Source organism: Bos grunniens, chromosome 7 (genome assembly GCF_055505025.1).
Source record: "Bos grunniens cultivar Pamir isolate PY7600 chromosome 7, Bosgru_T2T1.0, whole genome shotgun sequence".
NCBI lineage: Eukaryota > Metazoa > Chordata > Mammalia > Artiodactyla > Bovidae > Bos > Bos grunniens.
The window spans coordinates 68,447,665-68,467,311 of record NC_141171.1 but is presented as its reverse complement, the minus strand read 5'-3'; the positions used below and the strand labels follow the sequence as shown (position 1 = coordinate 68,467,311).

The window sequence follows — 19,647 nt, the reverse complement described above, 5'->3', positions numbered from 1 at the left end:
CACTGAAAAGCCCTGTCTTTCCAGGGTGTCATTGACTTATATAGTTTGGCTGCTAGCATCCTTTAATTTATTTATGTGGCATAGAAATATTATTTATACTGATGAGAATGTAAACATCGGTTTTAAGGACTTTAGAAATTTAGAATCCATGTGTTTGTTTTTTCAATTCAGGCTACATGATTCATACTTCAAATTTTAGTTAGATAAAAGTTTTAATTTAATATAAATGGAGATTAATTTCCCTTATGGGTTGGAAAATAGTGTCTCATTCTGAGGACATGTTTACATTCAATCATTCTATTTTTAGTATTAAAAAGATAATGTTTTAGTGAACATTCTCTCTCTTTGACATGGCTCTAGATCCTGAGGAATAACAGAAATGTCACAACCTCTTAGCTAAAAACGTCTGATGGAACATATTGATTTCCTCTCACTCCCGTTCAACCATGTGTGTATTCAACGTGAGAAATCTGAAGGATTAGATTTTGGACAGAGTTTGGAAGAAAGATCTTTAGGTTAAAACTGGGATTTTAGAGTCATAAAAGTTTGTAAAAAAAAAAAAAGGCAAAAGCTTAGTTCCAGGCGGCAAACACACTACAGCATCTGCTGACTTTCTCAGTATTGATTTAGCTTCTTAATAGTTTGTGCTGACAGAAGTGGATGGATTAGTGCTCCTGGTTTGGGGAACGTGTGTAAGCTATGGCCTTTGTTTAAAGCAGAGTTTCAGAAGTAAAGTGTTAGTGTATTTGTCCATGTGACCTCCTGGGGGATATAATTCATTGAATATTATATGTATCCTGATGGAGATGGTTGGATGGCATCACTGACTCAATGGACATGAGTTTGGGTAAACTCTGGGAGTTGGTGATGGACAGGGAGGCCTGGCATGCTGTGGTTCACGGGGTCACAAAGAGTTTGACATGACTGAGTGACTGAACTGAACCGAACCGATGGTTTCCTGAAGAGTTTGAAATTAGATTTGAATTTTATCAGATCCAGTGCAGAGTCATTTATGTTTACATGCATTTCCTCTCTGTATATCTGTCAATACTAATTACCTAAAATATTTCTGTAATAGTTGGAAGTAAAGTCATAGGAACAGGGAAGGGAAAAAAATGCCCACAAAGACCCAAACTAGGGAAAGAAGTTAAGCTCAAGAATTCTTTTGCACAGATTTAAGAGGAATGAAGACTCTGATCATCTGATTTTCTTTTATTGTCCTGTTCTTAGTTCCTAAAGAGAGTTATATCCTGTTATAAATTTGAGAATTAGGGGGAAGCAAAAACAAAGTTAAAAAGCCACTACCTTGGAGATTCCTTTAAAAACTAGGAATAAATCTACCATATAACCCAGCAACCCCACTACTGAGAATATACTCTGAGAAAACCACAGTTGCAAAAGAAATGTGTACCCCATTGTTCATTGCAGCACTATTTATGGTAGCCAGGACATGGAAGCAACCTAGATGTCCATCAACAGATAAATAGATAAAGATGTTATACATATATACGATGGAATATTACTCAGTCATAAAAAAAATGAATTTGAGTCAGCTCTAGTGAGGTGGATGAACCTAGAGCCTCTTATACAGAGTGAAGTAAGTCAGAAAGAGAAAAACAAATATTGAATATTTACACATATATATGGGATCTAGAAATATAGTACTGATGAACCTATTTGCAGGGAAGGAAAGGAGATGCAGAAGTAGAGAATGGACTTGTGGCACAAGTTGGGGAGGAACAGAGTGGGACGAATGGATAAAGTAGTGTTAACATATGTACACTATCATGTGGAGAATGGAGACCTGGTGAGAAGTTGCTGTATAACACAGGGAGCCCAGTCTTGCATTGTGTGATGACCTAGAGGGGTGGGATGGGTGATGGATGAGGCTCAAGAGGGAAGGGGATATGCATGTAGATGTGGCTGATTGGTGTTGCTGTCTGGAGGAGGCCAACTCAACATTGTAAAAATTAAAAACAAACTGACGAAATGACCAAGCAAAACACACACACACACACACACACACAAACAAAAGACAGCTCAGAATAAGAGAAGAGGTGATGCTGAAATGTGAAGTCAATGGTGAGGAAGTGTAAAGAGGAAGACCGATGAGGGGCAATAAGAAAAGCCCAGGTTTGTAAACTCATGTCTAAGCAGTAAATACTACTAACTTGCTCTAAAATTCTGTGGCACTCTCAGAGGAAGATATAAAGATCTTATTAAAAAGCAGAGACATTACTTTGCCAACAAAGGTCCATCTAGTCAAGGCTATGGTTTTTCCAGTGGTCATGTATGGATGTGAGAGTTGGACTGTGAGGAAAGCTGAGCTCTGAAGAATTGATGCTTTTGAACTGGTGTTGGAGAAGACTCTTGAGAGTCCCTTGGACTGCAAGGAGATCCAACCAGTCCATTCTAAAGGAGATGAGTCCTGGGTGTTCCTTGGAAGGAATGATGCTAAAGCTGAAACTCCAGTACTTTGGCCACCTCATGCGAAGAGTTGAGTCATTGGAAAAGACTGTGATGCTGGGAGGGATTGGGGGCAGGAGGAAAAGGGGACGACAGAGGATGAGATGGCTGGATGGCATCACTGACTCAATGGACATGAGTTTGAGTGAACTCCGAGAGTTGGTGATGGACCAGGAGGCCTGGTGTGCTGCAATTCATGGGGTTACAAAGAGTCGGACAAACTGAGTGACTGAACTGAACTGAAGAGGCAAGGGGTCATCTCTTAAGGTAAGGTGAGAGGTCTGATGGAAAATAAAGAAGAGTTTTCAAGAAGGGAAAAGGAAATATAGCTCTGAGAATTCTTACTGAAGCTTTTTGTTGAGAAATGGAAGATTAGTCAGATAACACAGGAAATCATTCTTATGAAAGGAGTGACCAGAACACAACTGCAGAAAGAGCCAGGGTACCAGGGACATTGCTTCGTGGCTCATTATCAAGACTCAGACATTGGACAGTACTATTACCTGGAAGGGACCTCAAGGAATTGAATATTTTTAGTATGTTTTCTGTGCTGGTCAATGTGTGCATCTCCCTGGAAAGACGTGTGGATGGATAGTTAGGAATTTGGATAAGGTCAGGAAATTCAGATTGGGTTTCTTGTGAAGGGAGGAGTATGGATTAGTGCCAGGCCATTCTCCACAAAAGTGAAACGTCATTGGTATGAATAAAAGTTTAATTGGGTGTCCTGCTTACAATGCACTGTTGTAGACCTTAGGGGGATTCTAGGAGTATAAAATGGCAACCCACTCCAGTATTCTTGCCTGGAGAATCTCAGGGACAGAGGAGACTGCTGGGCTACTGTCTATGGGGTCGCACAGAGTCGGACACGACAGAAGCGACTTAGCAGCAGCAGCAGCAGGAGTATAAAAAGCAAAATAATTCTGTCTGTTGGTAGGCTTTCCAGACCATTGTCTAGATCAAATTTATTCATGATGATGAAATACCTACATGTCAATGTAATGCCTCAAGGTTATCCTTTGATATTTCTCTAAGAAAGATTTGAAGGGTAATTCTTGATTTTAGCTTTGTGTTTTATTTTTGTTGGAGGTGGAAATTTTCCTCCGTAATTGTACATGATTTTTCCATTCTTATCAGTCCAGTGCTTTCTTTATCTTCTCCAACACAGACAGCGAAAACCAGCCTACCATAACACATGAAACCAATGTAACAGGCTCATTATCACACTCTTGCTCAACAGGTAACTTCTGTTTCTTTCCTGAACACCTTGTTTAACCATTTCAGGTCAGTGTCCTCATCTCTAAAATGCAATTAAGGAAATTGGTATAAGCATGTATTAAGCGTTTTGTATGCGCTAGATAATCAGCAAAAAGAGAATACTGTATTGGACCTATAGTTGCTTATGATGTCCAACAGTATATGTTCTGTATGAAAAAATAGATATTTTAAAACACTATTAAAATTTGCACATCAAAACTTCATGTTATAATATCCTTTTATACTGGGGTATTATGTCATTTAAGATACACCAGCCTTGGGGCTGATGTCACATATTTTCTAAAGCAAGTTTGGATCAATGGGCAAGCTGGCATGTAATGTAGGACTTAGATGGCTCCTGTTTGAGGTATCCTGATACATTTCATTCATGTTTTGAATGTAAAACCAATGTAACATCCATTTTGAAAACAGTGGTTCTGCTCTTTGGATGTGTAATGGCCTCTGAGCAGTCGCTGGCAGTTTCTTAGCTGTCATGAAAATATTGATTATCTGTGCTGTACCTGTGCTGTGCTTAGTCACTCAGGATTCTCCAGGCAAGAATACTGGAGTGGGTTGCCATTTTCTTCTTCAGGATTTGCCATTTCCTTATTTTATATACCTATAAGTGGTAATTTTTAACCTAGTTCTGAGGCTGAGCTACTATGACTCCCTTAAAACTGTATGTAAACTTCCCTTGAACACGCATTTTCACAGTTAAAGATGGAAAAAAAAAACAGGTTCATTTTGGAAGGGTCCATGACAAAATGGTTAAAAAGCATAACCTTCTTAACCATTGAGATTAAGTTAGTAAATATTTTAAATTTGGTATAACTCTTGCACTGCCTACAGCATTTGACCATATGATTATTAAACTTTTCACTCATCACCAGAAGGCATGTGAATGTATTTGGTGTTTACAGAAACTTCAGTATTTTTTGTAATTCTAATTAATTTTCCTTCTTGTTGAGCAGATGGAAAAGGCACAGTGACACAGTCTCCAGATCCCCTTTGGCATTGCAAAGGAAGTGTAAGCATATTCCTTACTACTTTATTAGCCTGATTCACTTGTATGTTTCCTTGGGAGCAAGTAACATTTAGAGAGTATTATTGTAAGTCTTGTTCACAATTGATTCTTTCTCATTCACAAAGTAAAGGAAGAAAAGAATTTGACTCATAAATAGGGATGCTTTCATTGATTAAAGCATTCATTAATTTTAGAAGTTTATATAGATGCACTAGTTTGTTAGAAAGACCTGAAAAGTGATATTTTAATCTACCTTCCCCCTCTTCACACACACAGTACAGACTTTCTCCTGACCAAAAAAATTAGAAGAAAAAGAGTGAAGTAATTCGCAGATAATCAGATACTATCAAGCAAGATTTAAATCATTGTTAGAGAAATAACATACCTTGAGTTGATGTGGTGGGATGGGGGCCATCCAAGTTAAAAATATTATGTAAATGAAAGTTTGCTTGCTTAAACATAGGCCCCTTGTTGTCCTCTTCCAACCTTATTGTCCTTCTATGGAGAATTTTTGAGGCACTGCTAAATCTTTCTATATGTAAACCTTAAGATACTAAGGTCTTGGGCAACTTCGTGATTCTGTAGTATGTTCTCACAGTTTTTCACAGTTAGCTTGAGAAAAAGCTCAGGGCATCCAGTCTCAGGATGTTCATCAAAGCCTCATCTTTGTAAGTTACAAGAATTTACCAGTAGGATCTTTTGGCTTCCTTGAGTGAAACAACTTTCCTTTCACTATAAGCAAATAAATCTTAGAAGCAACACAAATGAACAGATTCAGGAATGAAAGTAATCCTGATCATAAGTGGTGAGTGATTGCAGCATAGCCATTGTAAGTGAAAGTCAAGCTCAGGAAAAGTGGGATTAGTGACAATGAGAACACCATCACATAGGAATGATATGAATGATTTTAACCACTCTGATGGTATGGGCACTGATTGATCTGATGGATATGGGCTGAATTTGTTTATGCTTGTTAAATAGAAGAAGTGCCACTATGTAACTGACTGTTATGCTCCTGAATATCCAGATTTACCCTGGATTAAAAAAAATTCTGAATGATGGGATTGTTCTTAAACTCAGTTACCTGCAGGACAGGTATGTTTAGCAGCAAGTAGAAACCAGTTCATAATAGGCAGTAGCAAAATCTTGGACTTTTTGTATCTTGACTCTGAAGATGTCAAGGTGTCTCCCAGATGTCCTAAAGCCAAGCAGCATGCATTTCAACCCAGCACGTCACCTTCCTGAACTCTCTCTTTTAAGGAGAGAATTGAACAAACACGTGAGGATGTGTAAGAAAAGGTGTTCATTGCTGCTATTTATAATCATGAACGTGTTATAAATACCCTAATGTTCAATGATAAGGGATTAATTACTTCAGTCAGGGATGCTCACTTATTGCTATTAACAATGCTGCCACTGCAGTGAATTACTGATATAAGAAGACAGTGTCAATTGTTAAGTGAAAAAACAAACTTGTAAAATGTTATATATACTATATATTGAACATAGTCACTGTCTCTGTTAAGAAAAGCACTAGAAGAATAAAGTCCTACAAGAGTATGTGATGAAAAATACTAATAGTGATTGTTTATTTATGTTGGGATTATGTTTTATTTTTGTGCTCCTTTCTTTATCTCGAGTTGCACATTCTGATTCCAGTGTTCTTGCCTGGAGAATCCCAGGGACAGGGGAGCCTGGTGAGCTGCTATCTATGGGGTCGCACAGAGTCCGACATGACTGAAGTGACTTAGCAGCAGCAGCAGCAGCAGCAGCACATTCTGAAGTGAACCTGTAGTGTTTATGTAACACAGTATTTTTAAAAAGGAAACAAAGCCTGCTTCCTGTAACTCTATATCCCATCTAACTACTGTCCCACCTTCACAAATAAGGTGATAATACAACTTTTCACTTCCAAGACACTGGCCTTTTCCCCTTCAGGCTGCTGCTGCTGCTGCTGCTAAGTCGCTTCAGTTGTGTCCGACTCTGTGCGACACCATAGACGGCAGCCCACCAGGCTCCCCCGTCCCTGGGATTCTCCAGGCAAGAACACTGGAGTGGGTTGCCATTTCCTTCTCCAATGCATGAAAGTGAAAAGTGAAAGTGAAGTCGCTCAGTCATGTCCGACCCTCAGCGACCCCATGGACTGCAGCCTTCCAGGCTCCTCCGTCCATGGGATTTTCCAGGCAAGAGTACTGGAATGGGGTGCCATTGCCTTCTCCGCCCCTTTAGGCTAGGACAGCTCAAATGCTAAGTTACCCTCTTCTCTATTCCTATTAGTGTTTATCAGGAAATATCTAATGTATCTTACCCAAGTACCTTCTTTAGTTTGCATTTGACAGACAGAGAAACAGAAGTTCAGAGAGGCTAAATAACTTGTGCAGGGTCACAGAGCAACTGAGTAAAAGAGCTGGGATTCTGACTCTAGAGTTTAACCTCTTATGCAGGAAGAGACACGAGACTTAAACTTTTCTCTGACCATCCACTTTGTTTCTATTAAAATCCTATCTAATGGGAACTCTTTAGATTTAAAGTTAAGCTATGTAAAGGGGCAGAGCATGATGCCTGGTGTATTTTGGGTTTATTTCAGGAGGTGATGATCACTTATGGACCACACTAGGAGATTCAGATAAACTGTATTTTCTCCAATTGCTCATCATTTTAACTGTTAAGCAGAGCCATACATCTGAGCAGCCACTTTAAAGTCCATTTATGAACCCATAGATATTACCTTGAGTTCTCCTGAAAAGAAAAAGTGTTGAATCAAGAGCCAAATTCAAAATTGAGCACATTGAGTTAACATTGAATAACACCACATCAGTTTATATAGGAACAGAAATTGTTGTTTTCTAATAAGAGGATTATTTATGAAAGTGGCTACTGTTGGTTGCTTAGTTGTGTCTGACTCTTTGTGACCCTATGGACTGAAGCCCTCCAGGCTTCTCTGTTCATGGAATTCTCTAGGCAAGAATACTGGAGTTTGTTGTCATGTACTACTCCAGGGGATCTTCCCAACCCAGGGATCTCCTGCATTCCAACCTGGGTCTCCTGCATTGTAAGCAGATTCTTTACTGTCTGAGACACCAGGGAAGTATGGAAATACCTTATCAATTTTTTAAAACATGCATTTAGAAATACATATAATAATGCATATTCAGTTGAAGCTTAGAGTTTCAGTTTTGACAAATGCATACACTTAAGTATATTTACATATGTATATATAACATACGTATTGTGTATGTTGCAAAATATACAACATTTCCACCATCCCAAATACATTTTGAATTTTAAACTGTCTTAGAATTTCACCATATGGCTATAACTTCAGATCATTTGGTCTCACCCCTCATAATTCAAAACTAGCCAAGGGCCAATAAGATAAATATGTCAGGGTGCATTGTTTCCAAAAATGTTTTCTACTCATAATTCTAACATGATCTTTTTTTTTCTTTTAATCTGCTGATGTTTCCTTAGGCTGTGATACTGACACAAGATACTTGGATATGCATCAACAAGGGAGTCTATATTGGAATATCTGTTATAATCTCAGTATTATTCCTCACGTTTTTGGTATTCATGATTAATAAAAGTAAGTTACCTCAGGACTATGCCCACAAGAGTATTCTTGATCTAACCTGCCTATAACCCTACATTCCACATGATTTCAATTTCACATAACTTTCTTGGTTGGTTCTTTTATTTATATATATACAGGTGCATTTTTATTTGTTTTATTTTTATTTTATTTTATTTTTTAATTTTTTTTTTTTTTTACTTTACAATATTGTATTGGTTTTGCCATACATCAACATGCATCCGCCACGGGTGTACACGTGTTCCCCATCCTGAACCCCCACCCCCAGCACCTCCGTCTCCATACCATCCCTCTGGGTCATCCCAGTGCACCAGCCCCAAGCTTCCTGTATCCTGCATCGAATCTGGACTGGTGATTCATTTCTTATATGATATTATACATGTTTTATGGAGAAGGCAATGGCACCCAACTCCAGTACTCTTGCCTGGAAAATCCTATGGACAGAGGAGCCTGGTGGGCTGCAGTCCATGGGGTCGCTGAGGGTCAGACACGACTGAGCAACTTCACTTTCACTTTTCACTTTCATGCATTGGAGAAGGAAATGGCAACCCACTCCAGTGTTCTTGCCTGGTGAATCCCAGGGACGGGGGAGCCTGGTGGGCTGCTGTCTATGGGGTCGCACAGAGTCGGACATGACTGAAGTGATTTAGCAGTAGCATACATGTTTTAATGCCATTCTCCCAAATCATCCCCCCTCCCTCTCCCACAGACTCCAAAAGACTGTTCTATACATCTGTGTCTCTTACAGGGTTATCGTTACCATCTTTCTAAATTCCATATATATGCGTTAGTATTCTGTATTGGTGTTTTTCTTTCTGGCTTACTTCACTCCGTATAATAGGCTCCAGTTTCATGCACCTCATTAGAACTGATTCAAATGTATTCTTTTTAATGGCTGAGTAATAGTCCATTGTGTATATGTACCACAGCTTTCTTATCCATTCGTCTGCTGATGGACATCTAGGTTGCTTCCATGTCCTGGCTATTATAAACAGTGCTGCAATGAACATTGGGGTACACATGTCTCTTTCAATTTTGGTTTCCTCGGTGTGTATGCCCAGCAGTGGGATTGCTGGGTCGTATGGCAGTTCTATTTCCAGTTTTTAAGGAATCTTCACACTGTTCTCCATAGTGGCTGTACTAGTTTGCATTCCCACAAACAGTGTAAGAGGGTTCCCTTTTCTCCACATCCTCTCCAGCATTTATTGCTAGACTTTTAGATAGCAGCCATTCTGACTGGCGTGAAATGGTACCTCATTGTGGTTTTGATTTGCATTTCTCTGACAATGAGTGATGTTGAGCATTTTTTCATGTGTTTGTTAGCCATCTGTATGTCTTCCTTGGAGAAATGTCTATTTAGTTCTTTGGCCCATTTTTTGATTGGGTCGTTTATTTTTCTGGAATTGAGCTGCAGGAGTTGCTTGTATATTTTTGAGATTAGTTGTTGTGATGTATGTCAGAGAGTGTTTTGCCTATGTTCTCCTCTAAGAGTTTTATAGTTTCTGGTCTTATGTTTAGATCTTTAATCCATTTTGAGTTTATTTTTGTGTATGGTGTTAGAAAGTGTTCTAGTTTCGTTCTTTTACAAGTGGTTCTTTTTCTTTTTTATTTCTCTTAAATTATTGTCCTATAAAGAAAAACATGTTATTTAAATTCTCCATCAGTTCAGTTCAGTCGCTCAGTCATGTCCGACTCTTTGCAACCCCATGAATCGCAGCACGTCAGGCCTCCCTGTCCATCACCAACTCCCGGAGTTCACCCAGACTCATGTCCATCGAGTCAGTGATGCCATCCAGCCATCTCATCCTCTGTTGTCCCCTTCTCCTCCTGCCCCCAATGCCTCCCAGCATCAGAGTCTTTTCCAATGAATCAACTCTTCGCATGAGGTGGCCAAAGTACTGGAGTTTCAGCTTTAGCATCATTCCTTCCAAAGAAATCCCAGGGCTGATCTCCTTCAGAATGGACTGGTTGGATCTCCTTGCAGTCCAAGGGACTCTCAAGAGTCTTCTCCAACATCACAGTTCAAAAGCATCAATTCTTTGGCGCTAAGCCTTCTTCACAGTCCAACTCTCACATCCATACATGACCACTGGAAAAACCATAGCCTTGACTAAATGGTCCTTTGTTGGCAAAGTGATATCTATGTTTGAATATGTCATCCAGGTTGGACATAACTTTCCTCCCAAGGAGTAAGCGTCTTTTAATTTCATGGCTGCAGTCACCATCTGCAGTGATTTTGGAGCCCCCCAAAATAAAGTCTGACACTGTTTCCACTGTTTCCCCATCTATTTGCCATGAAGTGATGGGACCAGATGCCATGATCTTCGTTTTCTGAATGTTGAGCTTTAAGCCAACTTTTTCACTCTCCACTTTCACTTTCATCAAGAGGCTTTTTAGTTCCTCTTCACTTTCTGCCATAAGGGTGGTGTCATCTGCATATCTGAGGTTCTTGATATTTCTCCCAGCAATCTTGATTCCAGCTTGTGTTTCTTCCAGTCCAGCATTTCTCATGATGTACTCTGTATATAAGTTAAATAAGCAGGGTGACAATATATAGCCTTGACATACTCCTTTTCCTATTTGGAACCAGTCTGTTGTTCCATGTTCAGTTCTAACTGTTGCTTCCTGACCATAGAAGAAATTAAATATGGAGAATTAAGAATTGGTTGGTTAGAGCTGGAATTTGGAAGTCAACAAGCCAGTATAATATATAATATTTGCTCACTCTTCATTTTCCCCTCCCTTCAAGACCAATTTTTGTCCCTATAGGGACTGAAATTGTTGAGGGTTTTACAACACCCACTTAACAGAAGAAGCAATGAGTTATTGGGAGGGTACATGGTATCAGGGCCAGGAGGAGAATGAAGGTTTTTGCAAGGCAATCATCCAACGTCTCCTGGTTTCCTTCCACCAGTTGAGTGTGTATGTTTAAAACCTGTCATCTATGAAAAGAAACACAATCTCCCACCTTTTTTACAGTGAAATATAATGGCATTAAAGTAGCCTATGGCATGTGGCTAAATATACTAAATCTTTTATAAATATGTGATGCTTTACATTAAGGGGCTTATTTGGCTCCTAGATTCAAAAAAAAGTTACCTGGAGTTGTCAAGGAAAGGATCCACAATTATTTTCTTTCTCTTTCATTTTAAAAATATTCTTTCTAAAAATAAATTTTAAAATATTCTTTCTTCTTAATTAATTTGTCAGGCTTTGAGATCTGTACAGATTTTATTATTATTAAAGTAAAAACAGAAATAAAATATTTGTTTGGAAAAAACATCTCATGAACTCCTTGGCTTACATGTTTAATTTTCTCTTTATTTCTTCCCCAATTTAGGTAATTTATTCTTGAGTAACAAGTTGGAGCTACGATGGTAAGTTTGAAATGGTTTGTGTCAATGACTCTTTTAACAATTCTTACTCTAGTAAAAATGTCTCTGTCTCTCTCCTCTATTCCTTCTGAACTCCCTATTTTATACTATGGATCCTGTAAAATCTAGTATATAGAGAACCTCCACTGCTTTCCAACCTTCCAGTGATGATTTTAGCATCTCTGTATTCTCTGCAAATGTGCTAGAACTGCTACAGAAACAGCACCTGAAACCAGACCTCAAAGAGCAAGAACTAATTTGCAGGGTTTTTTTTTTTTTTTTTCTTGATGGGCCATTAGAATGGGTTGTTTGGTACATTATTTGATTTCACTCAGTGCTTTGTTTATTGAGTGTATATTAGACGCCTATTCCAAAGAGATGAGCAAAAGAAACAGAAAACATATAAATGAATACTGTGTACTTTTAGAACTTTCAGATAAATACTATGGGGACTACAGTAGCAGGGCAACAGTTTATGTGAGTGAGCCCCAAAGGAGCAGAAGGCAGCTCTGCTAAGATCTGGAGGAGGACAACTCCAGGTTGAAAATGCACAAAGGCAGGGGGTAGGGACATGCCTCCAGCTCTCCAGGTTCCCATCATTCCCTGTGGTTCCACCCCAGCCTACTCTGCTCAATTAGTTGTGTGGTCTCATAGGCATTTGAATTTACAGTTGTACATATCTACCCCACTTCCCAATGAAAAGTTAACTCCTCTCTATGCATCCCTGTAGTCATTTTTGCAAACACCTGTAAAGGTGGGAAACCACGACTTACTTCCGAATCTGAACAGCCTGCAGCATCTGGTCCAGCTTGGGCTTTAAGAAAGGTTTTTCTTTGATAAAATCCACCCCTCTTAGTCCATCATCCATTATTCCTAGTTCACTTTCATTGGATGTTTGTACACAACTTTTCCTATGTCTGAGTTAATTACATGAGCCCATCCACAGAACACGCCTTGAATAATCCCCAGCATATTGCAAGTGTTCCATCGATGCTGGCTTTTGTTATTGCAGTCATGCCCTTCTTAGCAATAAACCTGTGAGACAGGAATGAGTATTACTCTCAGTTTACAGATTAGAAGACAGGATTAGAGATGTTAAGTGACATCCAAGGTCACATCACACAGCAGGTAAAAGACTCCATCTTAGGCCTCTTAGAGTCAAAAACACAGACTTCTTGAAGTTTTTGACTATCCGATTCTAAAAATGTATGAAAAATATACTCTCTATGAAAAGAAAAGCATGGAAGATAGCATCCTTAGAGTTCATTTTTGTCCTTTCACTGTTAACTTTTATTAAAGTTTCACCTTTTATCACCTAGTTAGAAAATACTTATTTTAGAAAATATTGTATATTATAGAAAAGAAAGCAAAACAAAAAGGAGCATTTCCTAATGATGTTATTTTTTTTTTGGAAGCTATATCACATAGACTCATTTTGAGCTACTAACATTTAAACTGTTTCCACACATGTATGACTAATCTGTTTAAAGATCGTAGCTGAGTGAAGGTTCAGTGCATTATATATAATTTCTGGGCAGACTTAGGTAATAAAAATAGTGACCACATCAGATCAGATCAGATCAGATGAGTCGCTCAGTCGTGTCTGACTCTTTGCGACCCCATGAATCGTAGCACGCCAGGCCTCTCTGTCCATCACCAACTCCAGGAGTTCACTCAGACTCGAGTCCATCGAGTCAGTGATGCCATCCATCCATCTCATCCTCTGTCGTCCCCTTCTCCTCCTGCCCCCAATCCCTCCCAGCATCAGAGTCTTTTCCAATGAGTCAACTCTTCACAAGAGGTGGCCAAAGTACTGGAGTTTCAGCTTTAGCATCATTCCTTCCAAAGAACACCCAGGGCTGATCTCCTTCAGAATGGACTGGTTGGATCTCCTTGCAGTCCAAGGGACTCTCAAGAGTCTTCTCCAACACCACAGTTCAAAAGCATCAATTCTTCAGCGCTCAGCTTTCTTCACAGTCCAACTCTCACATCCATACATGACCACAGGAAAAACCATAGCTTTGTCTAGACGAACCTTTGTTAGCAAAGTAATGTCTCTGCTTTTGAATATGCTATCTAGGCTGGTCATAACTTTCCTTCCAAGGAGTAAATGTCTTTTATTTTCTTGGCTGCAGTCACCATCTGCAGTGATTTTGGAGTCCAGAAAAATAAAGTCTGACACTGTTTCCCCATCTATTCCCATGAAGTGATGGGACCGGATGCCATGATCTTTGTTTTCTGAATGTTGAGCTTTAAGCCAACTTTTTCACTCTCCACTTTCACTTTCATCAAGAGGCTTTTTAGTTCCTTTTCACTTTCTGCCATAAGGGTGGTGTCATCTGCATATCTGAGGTTCTTGATATTTCTCCCGGCAATCTTGATTCCAGCTTGTGTTTCTTCCAGTCCAGCATTTCTCATGATGTACTCTGCATAGAAGTTAAATAAATAGGGTGACAATATACAGCCTTGACTAACTCCTTTTCCTATTTGGAACCAGTCTGTTGTTCCATTTCCCATTCTAACTGTTGCTTCCTGACCTGCATATAAATTTCTCAAGAGGCATATCAGGTGGTCTGGTATTCCCATCTCTTTCAGAATTTTCCACAGTTTATTGTGATCCACACAGTCAAAGGCTTTGGCATAGTCAATAAAGCAGAAATAGATGTTTTTCTGGAACTCTCTTGCTTTTTCCATGATCCGGCGGATGTTGGCAATTTGATCTCTGGTTCCTCTTCCTTTTCTAAAACCAGCTTGAACATCAGGAAGTTCACATTTCACATATTGCTGAAGCCTGGCTTGGGGAATTTTAAGCATTACTTTACTAGCGTGTGAGATGAGTGCAATTGTGTGGTAGTTTGAGCATTCTTTGGCATTGCCTTTCTTTGGGATCAGAATGAAAACTGACCTTTTCCAGTCCTGTGGCCACTGCTGAGTTTTCCAAATTTGCTGGCATATTGAGTGCAGCACTTTCACAGCATCATCTTTCAGGATTTGGAATAGCTCAACTGGAATTCTATCACCTCCACTAGCTTTGTTCATAGTGATGCTTCCTAAGGCCCACTTGACTTCACATTCCAGGATGTCTGGCTCTAGGTCAGTGATCACACCATTGTGATTATCTGCGTTGTCAAGATCTTTTTTGTACAGTTCTTCTGTGTATTCTTGACATCTCTTCTTAATATCTTCTGCTTCTGTTAGGTCCATACCATTTCTGTCCTTTATCGAGCCCATCTTTGCATTAAATATTCCTTTGGTATCTCTGATTTTCTTGAAGAGATGTCTAGTCTTTCCCATTCTGTTGTTTTCCTCTATTTATTTGCATTGATCGCTGAAGAAGGCGTTCTTATCTCTTCTTGCTATTCTTTGGAACTCTGCATTCAGATGTTTATATCTTTCCTTTTCTCCTTTGCTTTTCGCTTCTCTTCTTTTCACAGCTATTTGTAAGGCCTCCCCAAACAGCCATTTTGCTTTTTTGCATTTCTTTTCCATGGGGATGGTCTTGATCCCTGTCTCCTGTACAATGCCACGAACCTCATTCCATAGTTCATCAGGCACTCTATCTATCAGATCTAGGCCCTTAAATCTATTTCTCACTTCCACTGTATAATCATAAGGGATTTGATTTAGGTAATACCTGAATGGTGCAGTGGTTTTCCCTACTTTCTTCAATTTAAGTCTGAATTTGGTAATAAGGAGTTCATGGTCTGAGCCACAGTCAGCTCCTGGTCTTGTTTTTGCTGACTATATAGAGCTTCTCCATCTTTGGCTGCAAAGAATATAATCAATCTGATTTCAGTGTTGACCATCTGGTGATGTCCATGTATAGAGTCTTCTCTTATGTTGTTGGAAGAGGGTATTTGTTATGACCAGTGCATTTTCTTGGCAAAACTCTATTAGTCTTTGCCCTGCTTCATTCTGTATTCCAAGGCCAAATTTGCCTGTTACTCCAAGGTGTTTCTTGACTTCCTACTTTTGCATTCCAGTCCCCTATAATGAAAAGAACATCTTTTTTGGCTGTTAGTTCTAAAAGGTCTTGTAGGTCTTCATAGAACCATTCAACTTCAGCTTCTTCAGCATTACTGGTTGGGGCATAGACTTGGATTACTGTGATATTGAATGGTTTGCCTTGGAAATGAACAGAGATCATTCTGTCGTTTTTGAGATTGCATCCAAGTATTGCATTTCGGACTCTTTTGTTGACCATGATGGCTACTCCATTTCTTCTGAGGGATTCCTGCCTGCAGTAGTAGATATAATGGTCATCTGAGTTAAATTCACCCATTCCAGTCCATTTCAGTTCGCTGATTCTTAGAATGTCGACATTCACTCTTGCCATCTCTTGTTTGACCACTTCCAATTACAAATTCTAAAAAAAGTAGCTGTATCAAAGCTCCACAAATGACCTTTTCATACACTTGATGTGTGAGCATACATGGTATACAGCTCATGTAAACCATGGCTTTCTAAGTCTCACCATTAAGACACAGAAAGATTTCTGATTCCATGATCCAATATAGACTTATGTGAAATAAATCTATTTTTCTATATCCAGTGTGCTCTTATGTTTTGTATACTGATATATATTTATATTGAATACAGGAAATAGATGACTAAATAGATTTAATTTAACCCTCGCTAAAGAGTTACAGTCCACAGTTGGGAAGAAACCCAGCCAAACCATTTCCTGGCCATCTTTGAGAATGTGTGTCCTGGTTTAGTACTTCCATTTGATGTCTTATATTAGTCTTCTTAGATTTTTCCATTTTTTGTATTCTGTTACATGAGTCTCTTGAAGGAGACCGTCTGAGTTTTTTGAAATGACTGCTGAGGATTTCTACCTCCCTATTACACAGACTTCCTGCAACTTCATGTTTACAACTCTGGAAGCTTCTGTGCATTTTATAGGCTTGTGAATGGAGCTCTGGGAAATGCAAATACCCAGTGTGCCTGAACATAAACTGTGTTGCTCATACTTGAGAAGTGATCTGCTTTTCTCTTATTCATGTCATTCTTTTTGCAGTGTGATTCTATTGAGGGACTCTCATGTTAAAATTTTGAAAAATGCAGATGTGAATCATGTCCGAGCAGAAGACAATGTCGACATTATTGATGACCAACTTTAAGTTAAGGATTAAGATCCAGTGGCCTTCTAAGGTGTTATGCCCTTGACTGTAGAAGACAGTGACCAGATATTACCATATCAGAGTGCTTTCAAGCAGCAGGACAATTTTTTGGTCAGTTCCCAGTGGCATTGCAAGGAGTTAGGGACATTGGGTGCAGCTGATCTGTGTAGAGTCAAGTTCTGTCACACAGTCCTAATTTTTTATACTAAAAGTGTCTCAATCTTTCTGGTGATTGGAGAGCTCTCTCCTAAACATGTGCTCTTTGGAATTGTATATTCTCTTAAGTCCTTACGAATCCTGTTATCCATCAAGAATTCTCATTGTGTAGACAAAAAACACTATTTCAGATATCAAGGCTGTCCAGAACAGCTGACTACAACTTAAAAATCAGGAAACCCAACTTGAGATTAAAGGATTTAACATGAAAGCATCTCATGATCCCTTTTTTCATTTTTTTTTTAATTAAGTGACTTCAAATGTTATATTCCTTAGGACCTCTCAAGGGTTTCAAATCATGGGTGTGTACAGGTTTTGTTTTGTTTTTTTTTTTTAACATGATTTCAACTCACACCTTTATTTTGTTATTACACACACACACACTCACACACATATAATGACGTTAACATTATAATATAATGACACCAATAAGGCAAGTCCTGTCACTATTCTTTTTCATAATGTCCCTGCATATTCTTGTTAATTTATCTTTACAAACAAGTTTTTGATTATTTTATAAAATTCCAACATAGTAAATCCTGTGTATCCTAATTTAATTTGGAGAGATGATTCTTTGTGATATTAAATCTTCTCATCAAAGAACATGGTTTATCTTTCTGTTTATTTATTTTATTAAATTAATTTGTTTATTTTAATTGGAGGCTAATTACTTTACAATATTGTGGTTTTTGCCATACACTGACATGAATCAGCCATGCGTGTACATGTGTTCCCCATCCTGAACCCCACTCCCACCTTCCTCCCCATCCCATCCCTCTGGGTCATCCCAGTGCTCTGGCCCTGAGCACCCAGTGTCATGCATCAAACCTGGACTGGCGATCTGTTTCACAAATGGTAATATACATGTTTCAATGCTATTCTCTCAAATCATCCCACCCTTGCCTTCTCCCATGGAGTCCAAAAGTCTGTTCTTTACATCCAAAGGACCTTAAGGGCCTTTCCACTTATGAGTTGGCATTTTTGGTGATCCCAATAGTCCCTAAATTTTTTTCCACACAGCCACCAGTGTAATCAAAGGAACCAGGATCTGATTGTGCTATGGAAGTTGAAAATCCTCCCACTGCTCCCCAGTGGGTACAAGTCCCTACTCCATCATAAGCCCCTCACAGGTTCTCCCTTGTCCACTTCATGCAGCCCCTCCATGTGGTGCTCTGGCAGATAGACATGCCTCACATACCCACTCTCCACTCTGTAGGTCAGCATGTCTTGGGGAGATGCTTGTCTCCTGTCTCTCCACCAGGCATGCCATCCCTCAAGGTTCATCTCAGCCTTAGCCTCTTCACACTTTCTCACCTAATCCCTGTAGACAGGATGCGTCCCCTCCCCTGAACCCTTCTGTGCAGCCCATTGTAGTCTCTCTGTGAATAATATGGAGCACCTCCCATGTGCCAGGCACGGTGCCAGTGCCTAGCTCAGGTCCCTCTGCAGGAGACCAGCACACACCTAACCTGTGTTGCACCTAGGGGTGAATTACAAAGAGACCCCCTCCTCCTTCTGGCTGACAGAGCCCTGGAGCCAGGGCAGTAACGTGTCAAATAGAGTCTCTACAAATTGTAACCATAAATTGTGACCCTATAACCTGGTCTTGTAATATGAGAGGTGTTCAGATCACTGATGTTTATTATACTGAGCTCTTTGAGGGAAGTGTATGTAGTTTCCCAGCATCCAGTTTACACAATACTTATCCATGAGAATTAGTGAACACATTGACTAAAAAAATGTTCCCTAGAGCCTTCTGGAGAAGGCAATGGCACCCAACTCCAGTACTCTTGCCTGGAAAATACCATGGACGGAGGAGCCTGGTGCACTGCAGTCCATGGGGTCGCTAAGAGTTGGACATGACTGAGTGACTTCACTTTCACATTTATGCATTGGAGAAGGAGATGGCAACCCACTCCAGTGTTCTTGCCTGGAGAATCCCAGAGACGGGGGAGCCTGGTGGGCTGCTGTCTATGGGGTCACACAGAGCCGGACACGACTGAAGCGACTTAGCAGTAGCAGCAGCAGAGCCTTCTAGTCAGGGAATAAGATGGTTGGATGGCATCACCAACTCAATGGACATTAGTTTGAGCAAGCTCTGGGAGTTGGTGATGTACAGGGAATCTTGGCAAGCTGCAGTCCATGGAGTCACAAAGACTTGGACATGACCGAGCAACTGAACTGAACTGAGAGCCTTCTTGTGTGTTCTGGGGGTGGGATGGGGGAGGAGTGTCTCTAAAACTAGAAACTAACCCCTTCCTGTGACTGGCTGGAGTATGAGAGCCTGTGTGAACCCCAGGGACTGAGACTGCTGCTGCTGCTGCTGCTGCTGCTGCTAAGTCGTGACACTCATGTCCGACTCTGTGCAACTCCATAGATGGCAGCCCAACAAGGCTCCTCTGTCCCTGGGATTCTCCAGGCAAGAATACTGGAATGGGTTGCCATTTCCTTCTCCAATGCATGAAAGTGAAAAGTGAAAGTGAAGTTGCTCAGTCGTGTCCGACTCTTAGAGACCCATGGACTATAGCCTACCAGGCTCCTCCGTCCATGGGATTCTCCACGCAAGAGTACTGGAGTGGGTTGCCATGGCCTTCTAGA

General features: G+C 39.9%; 1 protein-coding gene across 2 annotated transcripts in view; it reads left to right on the top strand.

The window, feature by feature from the left end:
• Nucleotides 1-17,638, top strand: part of LOC147369763 (uncharacterized) — a 28,908-nt gene extending 11,270 nt beyond the window's left edge. For both annotated transcript variants that reach the window (XM_086413706.1, XM_086413705.1), the window contains 4 exons: nucleotides 4,692-4,747; nucleotides 8,216-8,330; nucleotides 11,677-11,713; nucleotides 16,731-17,638. In XM_086413706.1, coding sequence (XP_086269832.1) covers nucleotides 4,692-4,747; nucleotides 8,216-8,330; nucleotides 11,677-11,713; nucleotides 16,731-16,833 — 311 coding nt within the window. In that variant the 3' untranslated portion in view covers nucleotides 16,834-17,638. The remainder of the gene's footprint in view (nucleotides 1-4,691; nucleotides 4,748-8,215; nucleotides 8,331-11,676; nucleotides 11,714-16,730) is intronic.
• Nucleotides 17,639-19,647: the final 2,009 nt, after the last annotated feature.